This window comes from Dendropsophus ebraccatus, chromosome 5 (assembly GCF_027789765.1).
Source record: "Dendropsophus ebraccatus isolate aDenEbr1 chromosome 5, aDenEbr1.pat, whole genome shotgun sequence".
In the NCBI taxonomy this organism is placed as follows: domain Eukaryota; kingdom Metazoa; phylum Chordata; class Amphibia; order Anura; family Hylidae; genus Dendropsophus; species Dendropsophus ebraccatus.
The window spans coordinates 118,352,348-118,367,071 of record NC_091458.1 but is presented as its reverse complement, the minus strand read 5'-3'; the positions used below and the strand labels follow the sequence as shown (position 1 = coordinate 118,367,071).

At 40.4% G+C, this 14,724-nt stretch overlaps 1 protein-coding gene across 1 annotated transcript in view; it reads right to left on the bottom strand.

Moving 5' to 3' along the window:
- Window positions 1–294: 294 nt before the first annotated feature.
- Window positions 295–14,724, bottom strand: part of MYH15 (myosin heavy chain 15) — a 45,259-nt gene continuing 30,829 nt past the window's right edge. Inside the window, exons 27-43 of the mRNA XM_069971096.1 lie at window positions 14,433–14,578; window positions 13,485–13,575; window positions 12,855–13,244; window positions 12,272–12,398; window positions 10,957–11,075; window positions 10,601–10,797; window positions 10,024–10,373; window positions 7,445–7,569; window positions 5,764–5,879; window positions 5,320–5,512; window positions 4,923–5,126; window positions 4,040–4,165; window positions 3,699–3,869; window positions 3,417–3,521; window positions 3,061–3,156; window positions 1,098–1,229; window positions 295–399 (exon numbers count right to left, since the gene is read on the bottom strand). Of these exons, the coding sequence (XP_069827197.1) occupies window positions 382–399; window positions 1,098–1,229; window positions 3,061–3,156; window positions 3,417–3,521; window positions 3,699–3,869; window positions 4,040–4,165; window positions 4,923–5,126; window positions 5,320–5,512; window positions 5,764–5,879; window positions 7,445–7,569; window positions 10,024–10,373; window positions 10,601–10,797; window positions 10,957–11,075; window positions 12,272–12,398; window positions 12,855–13,244; window positions 13,485–13,575; window positions 14,433–14,578 (2,706 nt within the window). The 3' untranslated portion in view covers window positions 295–381. The remainder of the gene's footprint in view (window positions 400–1,097; window positions 1,230–3,060; window positions 3,157–3,416; window positions 3,522–3,698; window positions 3,870–4,039; window positions 4,166–4,922; window positions 5,127–5,319; window positions 5,513–5,763; window positions 5,880–7,444; window positions 7,570–10,023; window positions 10,374–10,600; window positions 10,798–10,956; window positions 11,076–12,271; window positions 12,399–12,854; window positions 13,245–13,484; window positions 13,576–14,432; window positions 14,579–14,724) is intronic.

Here is a 14,724-nt window from a genome sequence, read left to right as displayed (position 1 = left end):
TCAGGTAAAAAAAAATTAAGAGAAATTGAGGCCTGTCTGATCTACTAAATTGGGGGAAATATCACTATATGGGCATTTCCCATAATTAGTGTACATTAGGAATTTGTCTAACTTTGCTTATGTAATAACATATTAAAAAATAGATTTTGGCCGGACTTCTCCTTTAAAGAGACAAAAGCATTATAATTGCTCGGAAAGCAACCAATTGTAAGGATTGCTAGGTGTAAATAAGGAAGCAAAGAAGGATGACAAATAAAGAGCTACATCATTTAATATAGGATTTATTTCACTCATTTGCAGGCTGAGGTTGCTTCACAACTTTAGCATAAATCGCTTCAAAGTCTCAGAGAGTGCGATCTTCAGACTTCATGAATCTTCAGTTTATTCCTCTTCACGCACCTACAAGGGAAATACATGACATGAATATATAACTAGGATTTACCAGGATGTGAACATATGGTATATGCTGCCTTTATGTATGTAGACCAGACACAAACAGTGATACTGATTTACATTTAGGGTACTATTACACGGAACGATAATCGTCCGAATCGGCTGATCGTTGATATAGGTTAGACCCTATTTTTGTTGAGCGCCGGCCGCGCACCGCTACGTGTAATAGCGTGGCCGGCGACTAACGATATACATTACCCATCCACGTTCCAGGGCTGCTCCTACCGTCCGCTTCTCCCGGGGTCCCGTGCGCGCTCTAGCTTCACAGCGGCCTGTCAGCAGATAGGCCGCTCAGCCAATCACAGGCCGCAGCGGTCCCGGCCTATGATTGGCTGAGCGGCCTATCAGCTGACAGGCCACTGTGAAGCTAGAGCGCGCACGGGACCCCGGGAGAAGCGGACGGCAGGAGCAGCCCTGGAACATGGATGGGTAATGTATGCCAGTTTAGCAAGGGCTGCAAGGACATCGGTAACGATGTCCTTGCAGCCCTTGTCAAACGATTATCGGGCGGTGTAATAAAGCCAGTAAACGAGCAGCGATCTAGCAGATCGGTGCTCGTTTACAGGTATTATCGGGCCCTGCTCGGCCCGTGTAATACCACCCTTACACTAAGAGATCCCCGCCACCAGAGTATGCCATCTTACCTTCCCGCCATCTCTGGATTTGCTCCTCAGTTTGTTTACTTGGGATTCAGCTATATCAGCCCTTTCCTGGGCATCATCCAACTCATGCTGCAGTTTCTTGTATTTGGTGAGGTACTGGTTAGCTTGCTGTTCCTGTGAATAATAGGAGATTATTCTACCAGATATATATTATGCAGACTGCTCCTGAGCTTTCCTTTGTGGCTGCAATGTATATGTTGAAATGATAGAATCAGGGATTTGATCAAATCCCGGGAAATGTTGAAATGACTGCGCCGTTCCATCATTTCCCAAGGGATTTCATCAAATCACTGACCCCCTTCAGGGAAATGATGGAATTAATTCTATCATTTTCCTCTGTGACATTCGCTGTGAATTCGCTTACCGTATTGCCTCTCTGCTCCCCCCAGCCTGTCCGCTCTGCTCCCCGTCCGCCTCCGCTACCTCTCTGCTCCCTGTTCCGCTCATTTCCCATGCTACACGCCTCCTGCTCCCCTGGCCTGTCCGCTCCGCTACCCATCCGTGCCGCCGCTCTGCTCCCTGTCTGCCTTCAGTCCCGTCCGCCTCGCCCTGCGACATGCCTCCTGCTCCCCCGGCCTGTCCAATCTGCTCTTCATCCGCCCCAACGCCGTATGCCTGCTGGGAGGTGTGCTGCTTTGCTCTCCATCCGCCCCGCCGCCATATGCCTGCCGGGAGGCATACCGCTCTGCTCCCCCGTCGGCCCCACCACCATATGCCTGCCAGGGAGGTATTCTGCTCTGCTCCCCCGTCCACCACCGCCACCATGCCTGCCGGGAGTTCCCGTCTGCCCCTGCCACCGTATGCCTGCCGGAAGGTGTACCGCTCTGCTCCCCCATCTGCCCCGCCGCCATATGCCTGCCGGGGAGGTGTGCCGCTCTGCTCCCCCGTCTGCCCCGCTGCCATATGCCTGCCGGGAGGTGTGCCGCTTTGCTACCTCGTCCGCCCCACCGCCATATGCCTGCCAGGGAGGTATTCTGCTCTGCCCCCCCATCCGCCTCTGCCGCCATGCCTGCCGGGAGTTCCCATCCGCCCCTGCCGCCATATGCTTGCTGGGAGGTGTGCCGCTCTGCTCCCCCGTCCGCCTCCAAATCCACCCTTGATCATTCATTCCATCATTTCCCTGAAAGGGGTCAGTGATTTGATCAAATCACTAGGGAAATGATGGAACGGCGTGTTAATTTCACCATTTCCTGGGATTTGATCAAATACCTAGTGATTTAATCAAATCAATGGATTATATAATTTCACTGCAACATATACATAGCCCCAGCTGTACGCTAATATTCCACTCAGCGAGCGATAATTACACTGTGTGAGTCCAGTTCAATATCACACTTTATCACTAGCAACAGTAACCTATAGGCACACAATTTTGGTGAAGGCCTAACTGAAATGTGTTGGAGTGTTTCTTGAGGCTTTGATCCAGCACATAACTGTCTAAGTCTCTTCTATATTAATTTTATGTTTAAAGCGTATGTGGTAATCAGCTCTGCTGTAATATGTTTGTTCAATTTGTATCTAATTTTATGGATTCTTGATTGGGTACAAAAAACCTTTGGTGGAGATTTATCAAACTGGTGTAAAGTAGAATTGTCTTAGTTGCCCCTAGCAACCAATCAGATTACACCTTTCATTTTCCAAAGAGTCTGTGAGGAATGAAAAGTGGAGTCTGATTGGTTGCTAGGGGCAACTAAGACAATTCTACTTTAAACCAGTTTGATAAATCTCCCCCTTAGTGTTTTACTATATGGTGTTTTCTGTGTATGGCACATTGATGTATTTTTTGGTTATATGAATTTGCATGTGTTTAAAGTGAATCAATCAGCACATATACTGACAGAAGTTTTTTTTTATACTTATTATTATTACGGTTTTTTTTTTATACTGGCAGTGCCCTTCATACGAAGAAATCTTACTGTTATATGGTTCATTTACAAATACTCACAGCCTCTTCAGCTTGATGCTTGTAACTCTTAACTTTCAGTTGTAACTTATCAATCAGGTCCTGCATACGGATTAGATTCTTCTTGTCTTCCTCTGCCTTCAGGAGAAGAAAAGTTAGAACAGTAAGATAATATTCCATATTTTACTGAGCATGAATATGCTTAGGAACAATTACTGTTAACGCCGCCTACTTCTAGTCTCATTTTTTTTTTAACCAGTGTCTGACACCTACTATAGTTCCCCCCACGTCCTGAAGATGAGAAATGGACTGCATTTTTATGTCCTTAAATACATTAAGCTATACAGATTTAGTCTTTTCTAATATATTTTCGTTTAGAATATTTTACACAATAATACCTGATATGTTAGCTCCTTGATGCGGCGCTCAAACTTGCGGACTCCCTTTAGTGACTCTGAATTGTGGCGCTGCTCAGTTTCCAATTCATTTTCTAATTCACGGATCTGAGTATAGAAGGTATTTACATTTACAAGGCTTTACTAAAATATAATGGCAAACATGCACACACAAATGTTTTATCTATCTGTGTATATAAAAGTACTTATAGATCAACATAACAGCTCACGTTACGCTTTGCAACATATTCTCTGAACATGTATGAAATTGTTGCAGAGCCTTACCCGAGACTCAAGCTTTTGGATCTGTTTCTTGCCTCCTTTAAGAGCAATCTGTTCTGCTTCATCCAGTCTCTTCTGTAAATCCTTAATAGTCTGCTCCATGTTTTTCTTCATCCTTTCCAAGTGAGAACTGGTGTCTTGTTCTTTCTTTAGCTCTTCTGCCATCATGGCAGCCTGGATATACATAAAATAGTATAGACTACTGTCACAAACCAATCAGTAATATAAGGAAGTATAAAGGACTTTATAAATTGTATATTTTTCAATTGTGAAATACAAGATAAGGGACATTAACAAGTTATTTGGCCTTTGTTCTTCCCATGTATGGATAGGTGTAGACTCACATCAGTAATAGCTTTCTTAGCCTTGTCTTCTGCATTTCTACATTCCTGAATGGCCTCCTCTACTTCATTCTGCATGTGGGACAAATCAGCCTCCAGCTTCTTCTTCTGATTGATGAGACTTGTGTTCTGTTAAAGAAAAGAGGTTAGAGTATAGAATAGAAAGTAATGCAGTGACTTCTATGCCTATACAGTATAAGGCTGGGTTCACACTACGTAAGACACCGGCTGTTCTGTGACCCGGCCGTGTCACAGAATGGTCAGTGTCTGTGAAGTTCAGTGTCAGTAAACTTTATTTCTTTCATTTGGAATGCATGCACGTTCTGGTGTGCCCGCATTTCAAATCACCATAGCTGACAATGTAAAGTCTGTCCGGAGCCGCACTTAACATTTTCTGAACTGTCAGTGTTGCGCGGCCGCTATTCAATGAATTCTATGTTCAGGCTGGATTTTAAAAAGTTATACTCTCCAGTCCCAATCCCATGGCACTACCATCATGGAGATGCTGAGGTCCCCACCTTCACTTGCAAGAAGTGCAAGATGACTTGGAATGGGACAATCCCTTTATTGTTTTGTAGAACCCCCTTAATTGTGAAAGGCTATGACAAATGCCCATGTTAATAAATAACAATAGGATAGCCGGTCAAGTGCGCTAAGTAAAAAAGTGTAACAAACTCTAATGCTACTGCTAATGATTTAAAATTCAGTATTGCTAGAGTAGCCCTGAAGTTACCAACACAGCCACTGAGTTATTTCCTTTAATAAAGTTAGAATTTTATTAATTTTATAGGAATACCTATTTTTAAGGAGTTACTTCAAATCCAGCATATGTAAAATTCTCAGCACAAAATATATATAAATTGTTGAAAGAACATGAATTTGGCACCTGTGAATGGAGCAAGTTGACCCTTTCAGTAGCTTCTAGGAGTTCCTGCTCTGCGAGTTTCCTTGCACGATCTGTTTGGTCCAGAGATGCCCTCAGTTCATCAAGCTCAGCTTGAAGGAGAACGTTCCTTCTATCACTGACAGCAGCCTGTTCCTTAAGGTCCTCAGTAAGATGTAATGAATCATCTAGCTGGACTTGAAGATCCTAAAGATATCACATGACTAATAATTATGACATATATGAAGAGAGTCTTCTAACCTGCTCTTAGTTACCCTTTAAAAATGCTTACATTTATTCACATATAAAAATAAAAAACTATATATACTATCTGCATATCAAACCATATTAGTGTCTCACACATGTAACTGCCCTCTAAACGGTTGACTTGCCACAATACCTTGATCTGCACTTGTAGGTTTCGCATTGCTTTTGTTGCTTCAGTAGCTTGCCGGGTAGCATGACTTAACTGAATTTCCATTTCATTAAGGTCTCCTTCCATTTTTTTCTTAAGACGGACAGCCTCATTTCTACTTTTGGCTTCAGAGTCCAAGTTAGATTGCAGTGATTCAATGATACGTTGTTGATTCCTCCTGGATTTTGTCATACAAAAGTAGATTTAGGTACAACCAAGGCTACAGTTATAGGGGACTTTTCTCTAAGAATAAATCTGCATAACACTTGCAAAGTTGTCGGCCATTTATAGTATGTTTGGAACCTAAATGTGGATGTGGTCTTTGGCCTTCTAGCCATTCCTTTTTGCCTCACCCTTACAATTATTTTTGCTTACACTTATAATCACTAAAAGTACAGTCCTAAGTGTAAAAGTTTTCATAGACAATACCTTATATTTTCTGTCTCTTCATCTTTTTCAGCTAGTTTTCTCTCAAATTCAGCTTTTATCTGGGATAATTCCAGTTGAAATCTGAGGGTTTTGCTTTCTTCATGTTCGAGGGCACCCTTATAAAAATGAGGAGAAAGTGTGTTTAATAATTGCCTTGAAAAAATAAGGTGCTTGGTCAACATATATGCTGCATATTAGAGACTATAACACATGCAACAAAGCTCTTATAGCTGATGAAACACTGAGCACTACTGAAGTCACAGAAACAACTCTATAGCTATGTATAAAAACTACAATGAAGAAAAAATTCACCAGTGTTTGTAAGCCAAGACCAGTTCCAAAATATTTCCATTATATTTTTCCTTGGCTTATATACCACTCCTGGCTTTTGGCTAAAAATACTGTTGGAAAGTTCTGTCCAAACTACTCCTATGTGAAAGTAACATAAAACGTTGTCCGGGGACATGGAAAAAAAGTACATACAGTATATGACTGGGAGTATATTAATTATAAATAATAAGTCACCATACACAAAAGAAAGGCAGACCTATAATACACAGTCCAATAAATTATACAATAAAATATACAAATCTTTAAAAAAAAAAAAAAAACTCCCTCGCAAATATAACATAAAAACAGGCTGCTAAATATCTAGCATGGCTTCCGTTTGATGAAGCCAAAGCAATCACCCAACATGATCATGTCCACAGGATCCATATGATAATACTGAATAACAAAATAATGTTATAAAGTGCATCATAAAAAAAACAAAAGGACAGAAAAAAACTTCTGTGTCTATGGGTGGTGCTCGCAGTAAGAAAAAATTCCAACAGTATTATAAAAGTTCATTCTCGGCACTCACCATCATGCTTCATAAATTTTAATTGTAGAAAAAAAGTCCATCAGAAAAAATTGTTGATGAAGGCTTGACGCCAAAACGTCCTGTTGCCGTTATATATATATATTTTTTATGGGCTTTTTTTCTACAATAATAATTTATGAAGCATCATGGTGAGTGCCGAGAATGAACTTTTATAATACTGTTAGAAAAAAACTTTTGACATGTTACAGCGATATCATCCAGTGCAATTTTCCAGCAGCACTTAGTTAGATTCACTGTCACTCAGGAGGTTAGGATGCACGTCAGAGGGCCAACAATCCTAAAAGTTAGCACTCAGTAGAATTAACAAATGGAGAGCAAACAGCATCCATAAGTGTAGAAATTTAAATGTTTATTTGTTAACCATGAGCATACATGCAACTTTCCACCACACAAGCATGTGGTCTGTGGTCAAAACGTTCCATGTATGCTCTTCGTTATCAAATAAATAGTGGAAGTTTTACACCTATGGATGCTGCCAGATCTCCGAGCTCAGCTAATCAGTGACTGGTGACACAACTTCAGCCAGTGATTGGCTGAATGGGCAGTTCCTTCTTAGGCGGCTTATCTTGGGATCAGTAGGATACAGTGATAAGTGAAGACCAGGCTGAGAGGGATCAGGGTCAGTGAGTATGACTTATTTTTTTTATGTTTAATGAGCCCACAGCCCTAAATAATGTGCAACATATAGCACGTTTAGTTAGTTCTTGACACATGGGGGACACAAAAACTGACAGCTAATAATTACAAAGTATTTAATAGATGTATTTGTAATAATTTAATAATATGGGTTATCCTCACCTCAGCTTCCTCCAAAGCAACCTGAACCTCTGATTTTTCTTGTTCAACTTGTTTCTTCACTTTCTCTATTTCATGCAAACTCTTATTGCCTTCACTAATTTGGTCAGTCAAATCTGAAATCTCCTCTGAAAAGAAAATATCCATGTGTTACAGTCAACTTAACTGTTTAATAAAAGCACAGACAAATAGTTCAGCCTCCAGAATTTAAACATTAGGGCCCAGATTTATTAACCTGTGTAAGGAAAAAAAGGGTGTAAACTGCCCATAGCAACCAATCACAGTTCAGCTTTTATTTTACCAGAGCTAAAAGCTGAGCTGAAGTTGGTTGCAATGGGCAGTTTACGCCAGTTTCTATTCTACACCGTTGGCTAAATCTAGGCCTAAAATTAACCCCCTAATGACCATGGGCATACATTTACACCCCCGCTGCCTGGAGCTTAACACAGGAGGGTGTAAATGTACGCCCTGCCGGGGTCCCGGGCTATTGAGCGGGCTTGTTCCATAGCCTGTGAGGACCGGCTGCTATCTGCAGCCAGGCCCTCACCCTCAATGGCGGGCCGCTGCGATCGCGTGGCTGCCAGCCATTAACCCCTTAAATGCCATGTTTGTGCCGCGGCGTTTAAGTGTAAGTGACAGGAGCATCTACTGTCATTTACCGATCGCATGGCCTTACTGCCGGAGGTATACTCCTTACCTCCGTGCAGTCTGATCTGAGTCTGCCACCGGCCACAGGCAGGCTATATCAGAAGATTGAAGATAACACTGATCCCTGCTATGCTATGGCATAGCAGTAATCAGTGTATGTAATCTAATGTATTAATGTAAAAGTCCCCTAAGGGGACTTAAAAAGTGTAAAAAAATAAAATAAATAAAAGTTTTTAAAAATGTCCCAAAGCCCCTCCCCCAATAAAAGTGAAAATCGCCCCTCCTTCCCATTTTATACATAAAACACATAAAAATAATAACTTTAACATATAATATACCGTAACGTGCGTAATCGTCCGATCTATTAAAATAAAACATTATTATTCCCACATGGTGAACGGCGTGAACAAAAAGCTGTAAAAAAAAACCTGCAGAGATTGCTTTTTTTAAAAAAAAAATTATAAAAAGAGATCAATACATTTGATCTAGAAAAATTTTTTACTAAAGAAAACTAGGGATCAAAATTACACCCCATACAACCCTTCAGGTGAAAAAATAAAAGCGCTATAAGAGTCACGATAGGGCCATTTTAAATATACCTATCTGCAGAAAAAAAAGTTTTACTGCTAATAAAAATAGTAAAACTTTAGAAAACCTAGTAAACATGCATATCACTGTGTTCAGACTGACCTATAGAATAAAGAAAAAATGTCAGTTTTACCGTAAATTGCATTACGTAAACATAGAACCCCCCAAAATTTGCGTGATTGCATTTTTTGACCCAAATTCACCCATAAATGATATTTTGGGGGTTCCATCATTCATTTTATGGCAGATTGAAAGATGCTATTACAAAGTACACTTACATGGCCCTGTAGGTGGAAAAATAAAAAGAGTTATGGGTCTTAGAAGGCGAGGAGGAAAATACTAAAATGCAAAGGTGAAAATTGGCCCGGTCCTTTAACAAAAGTCAGTCACAGTCTTTTAACAAAAACAAATGAACAAAAAAAAAAAAAAAGTGCTAAACAAAAAAAACAAACAAAAAAAGTGCTAAAAAATATGAAAAGCACCAGTCCACTACAAATCTTTTGACATGTCAAAAGTTTTCTTCAGTGCTCAGACTCTCACTGATCACTAGATAGATTAGTGCACAGCTGAGTGCGTTAATCTGTGACTCACTGCTCTCCCTGTCTTGTTGCTAGAGTAGGTCTATAGTAGGTCTATGATGCCCTTCTCCTGTAATAAGATAGGTAGAGCAATAAGCCACAGAGTAAAGCGCTCAACTACACGTTTCTCCACACCACTAAATGCTGTTACTGTTGCTTCTGAGACAAACTGATCTTGGCAATGAAGGTCTGCTTAGCCAATCACTGACTGAAGCAGGTTCTTGCTGTGTCCAGTGATTAGATGAGCGGGCTGTCACTGGCAAGACAAGTCCATCTCGAAAGTGGCAGCGGGAACGTTCAGTACAGGACCCATAGAAACTGCAAGACGACCCCATGGCAGCAAGATGAGGTAAGAATAGGTTCTTTATTATTTTCTGTATAAGGGCAGCAATATACAAAAACCTTTAAAAAGCCAACATACCCCTTTAATTCTGTTCAGCAGTTCACCTGATATGCAGGAGAATGGGCTTTATGCTGCATCACTCCCTCTGCCCCCAGCTGCTGTTTGACAGCTGTCTGCCTATACATAGTATGGATAGACAACTGCCAATCAGCAGCTGGTGGGCAGAGTGTGCTGCTGCTCATGAATATCCAGGACTGCTGAACATACGCACATAATGGAGGGGACTAGTTATTGCCCTTTCTATTCAGAACAATAGCTCTGAACCAGATACACAGAACAAAGTAAGTGAGTAAATAAGCTTATCTGTGACTAATTTATGATACCCTTAGATAGGGCTGCATAAAGCTACTCTCTAAAGTACATACCTTGTAGATTCTTATTTTCCCGCTTTAAAGTTTCTAGGTTATCTAACACTTCTTCATAGGCATTTTTTAACTTGAACAGTTCCGTGCTCAAGCTGCGGGCCTCTTTTTGTGAGGCTTCAAGCTCCGCTTGAGCCTCTTCATACTTCTGTTTCCAATCAGCTATAATTTTGTCAAAGTTACGCTGCTTTTTGTCCATGGCGGCTGCAGCAGCATTAGACCTCTCTAGATCAATCATCATGTCTTCCAGCTCACTCTGCAGGCGATGCTTGGTCTTCTCTAGAGAAGCACATTTAGCATTAGCTGCTTCAACTGCCTCCTCAGCCTCCTGCAGGCGCGCAGCTAACTTTTTTCTATGAAATAACGTAAAAACAGTCAAAGCACACAATAATTAAATTTTTTTTGCTGGCTTTCATTATAAATAGAAAGTAAGCAGTTCAACAGACATCTAGTGTTAGACTGATGTTCCCTGTACCCGCCAGAGTGTTGTTGTAAGGCCACATTAAGGTAATCATCATGTCAAAGGTTTTAGGGGATTATTAGAAAAAAGTACATAGGAAAAAGAGCATAGACAGCATACTTTGCCTCTTCCAGCTCCTCTGTTCTCTGAATAGCGTCTGTTTCATATTTGTTCCTCCATAAAGCCACCTCAGCATTGCATTTGGACAAAGTCCTCTGGAGCTCGGCTTTAGCTTCTTGTTCTTCATCAAATTGTTCCCGAAGAAGTTCACAGTCATGTCTGGCAGACTGAACTGCATGTGCCAGTGCATTTTTGGCCTGAGGAACCAAAGAAATGCTTTTATTGTAGAGTATGCATGTAGACATAGACATAAGAGACATGTATGAACTGTGCACAGTCTTATTCTAGCAGGTGTTGTACGTCTCAGGCTCTGCTTACGTCAAACTATATAAAAAATATATAAACAACTATATTACTTTTGTTTCTTCTTCAAGTTGTTTCCTAAGTTCTTCTATCTGTTGTGTGAAGGAAGATTTTCCTCGGGACAGCTGGCTTATTAAAGATTCCTTCTCTTCAAGAAGCCTTGAAAATTCTCCTGTTTAACACATTTATGAGAAATGGATTACATTTTATTAAATTAAAATAATGTGTTTTATGGGTGGCATGATTGGGGTACATATACATTATTATTATTACTGGCTCTTTGCTACTCCACTAGTGGCCCCAACAATGTATTTTATCCCTGGAATAGGTTACCCACAATACGTTCATATACAGTGTAACTTTTAGTATACAAGTACATAAAAAATCAGTCCCAGACCAGGTTCAATTGAGAAGAGGTAGTGAGGGGGTTCATCTTATTCAGCTGCATGGATAGGAATAGCCGGGATTAAAGATTTCACCAATGCTAGTCATTAAAGCAGAAACTCTGAAGTCAGTTGGACAGTTTTAGCATGGTAGGTTAACAGGTTACGATAATGGCAATGTATGTGTGTTTTATGGGCATTTCTATGTATTCTTTAGTCTTAAGTATTGGACTTGTTTAGGTCAACACCTTATAAACTCACTAAAGGACACGGCCATGGAAGCATATGGGTTAAAGGCTATGGACACCTTTAAATTAAATAAATAAAATTTTTAAATGGCAGTAAGGGTCCTATTACAAGGGCCGACTACAGCCAATCATTTTAGTAAACGAGTGCCGATCTCCTAGATCGGTGCTTGATTACTGGACCTATTAGACAGCCCAATAATCAGGCAGTAAGGGCTGCATGGACATTGCTAGCAATGTCCATGCAGCCCTTGCCCAAACACCTGATACCTTACCTTTTCCCTGTTCTGCGGCCTTTGGTTGGCTGAGCGGCGGTCAGCTGTCAAGCTGCGCAGACGCTGCAGCCGCCGGGATTGGAAAGCTGCGGGGCACAGGAGAGAAGACCAGGAGCGGGGAGAGGTAAGGTCTCAAGTATTTGGGTAATTGGGTCCAAACCTAAAACAGCAATCAGCCGGTGATCGTCGTCATCGACTGATTGTTCTGTCTATTACACAGAACGATAATCAGCCGAATCAGCCAAATTTAGACAATTATCGCTCCGTGTAATAGGGCCCTAAGTTCATTTCACAGACCTTTCTTATCTTTCTTTGAGTAGCAGCTAAATGGTGGAAAATGTCAACGTGAAAACTGTTGAGAAGGATGCTGAACTTTGTATACAGAGCAAATGAACAGTTAATAAAATGTAGGTATAACCTTAGGCTATTTCTATTAATGGTAAAGGTACAAAAAGTCATGGGCACCATTTTCAGTTTGAAGTTTTCCTCTTTGAGTGGTGAGTTCATTCACTTGACGGGTCATCTCATCCAGTTTAGCTTTTGTTTCATTAAGCTGGTCTTCATATGTGCGGCAAAGTTTTTCTGATATGGCCTGGAAGAAAGTCACATGGATTTTCGATGATATATAATAAATCTTACTGTATTGGGCCAGATCGTTTAAGCTGGTTAGTTACAACTACTTTGTTAAGATTGCAACTATTTTACTGGAATAATTGGTTCTGATTTTATCAAAAGCCGAAATGAACCTATTACTCTTGATCTGACCGTTCCCTTCCCGAAGCCTATAGTAATAATGTGAGGCAATCTGCTGACAATATACCGCTTCTACAGTACTGACATGTCTCTGTTGCTTGTCCAAGATATCTGCTAAACTAGTAAATTTCAGAATTTGGGTATAAGAAATAATAACTTCATTTAGATTTTAGTCATCAAAGTCAATAAAAATTGGGATTTTCTGTTTCACGTAAATGACCTTTATAGAAGTATTTTAATTTTTCTTTATAAAAGTGGTTGCAATTCATATCACATGATCATTTTTAAAAATTACCTTAGATTTGACCAATTGTTCCATATTTGATGACAGATCATCTGACTCCAACCTGAGCTCACTCTTTTCTTTTTCAAGTTTTTGTTTCACCCTTTGAAGATTGTCAATTTGCTCTCCTAGTTCTGAGACGGTATCTGCGTGCTTCTTCCTTAGAGCTGCTGCAGTGGCTTCATGATGTAATGTGGCTTCTTCCAGATCTCGGCGTAATTTTAGATACTCTGCTTCCCGTTTCTTGTTCATCTCCAACTGAGCAGATGTTGCTCCCCCGGCCTCTTCTAGCCGCTCACTTAATTCTTCCAACTCTCTTGTGAGATCTGACCTCTGCTTTTCGACTTTTGCACGTGCTGCCCGTTCAGCTTCCAGTTCCTCTTCTAATTCTTCTATTCGAGCCTGAAAAGTAACCGATATCAAGCATGATTGACATAAGAATTATAAATAAATTTTCTTTAGTGTACAGCATTGGCGTTTCTCTTCTTAATGTGTTCTGATACAATTAGAATGTTTCCCAATCATGTTTCTTTTTTTCCCTTCCACCGATGCCTATAGACTAAATAGACCTTTTTAATGGGAAAGCAAAAGAATTAACATAAGCATATAGTGTAAATGATTAGCAATGATTAATCTACTTACTTGAAGTTCCTTTATTTTCTTTTGAAGCTGAGTGATGATTGCTTGTTCATCTTCAAGTTTAGATGACATCTGATTGATTTCAAATTCCTTCCTATTGAAGACAGCAAACAAAAAGAAAAAACATGGCTACAAGAGACAACTACTTAAAAAGTACATTACTGTTTTGTACTTTTGATGCATTATGTATTTTAAGGGGGAGATCAGGAGTAGGACTTGTTTGGCCTTAGTGTCATAAAGGGGTTTCCCATTGCCACTGTAAGGGCCCTATTGGCGATTATCTCTCAAATCAGGCAGATATCGCCCAGTGTAATAAAGACAATGATCAGCTGAGGAGCCAATCATCGGCTGATCATTGTCTTTCGACAAGTTTAAAAATCATCGCCTATGCATTGCTCCGCAGGATTACCCAAGCAAGGGCTGCACAGGCATTGTTAATGATGTCTGTGAAGCCCTTGCTGCACAATAATCGAGCTAATAGGCTCTGCAAGCGAGCACAGATCTAGTAGATTGGGGAGAGTTTGGCTATCTAAGACTTTGCTACTTTAGCTACTTTAGCTAGCGCAGATAGCCACTCCAAAGACTAGTTTCTGCTATAATAGATTCAGCATGACCATTACTTGGTTGTTTATTCATTTTTAAAAAGGGAGCCATGTCATACTATATAAAGGGTGGAGGTGACTGCTGGGTAAATTTGTGGACTTTACATCTTTGGTTTTAGTAGCCAGAACTATGGCTAAACATCAGGATGGCTCGCCTTTGAAAAGGAGTTGTCCAGTTGAGACTCCATCTTTGGTAACAAATTTGAACCGAAGTTAAAAGAGACAGTATATAGTTTCTTTTAGTCAAATGAAGACACATTACTGGACTCTATTTTGGAGGTTTTAAATTTTTATTATTGTTATTGTTGTTTATCTAGTTGACTAAAATACCGTAGACTCGTAGACTTACTTTTTTAGTTTCTCCTCCAGCTGCTGCTTATCGTTTTCAGCATCCATAAGACTCTCTTGTGTCAGCTTCAAATCTCCCTCCAGTTTGCGTTTAGCTCTTTCAAGATCCATTCTCACTTTCTTCTCTTGTTCTAAGGAACCCTCAAGCTGCAAACAATGGGGTAAAGTTAGTGATCTTTTTTATTTATGTGCTTAGCTTTTCTCTTAATATAATGCAACATAGTCTTACTAAGCATCATTGAAGCTTCATTGAGTATAAAGCAGATTTCTATTGTTTACTTCACTTACATATA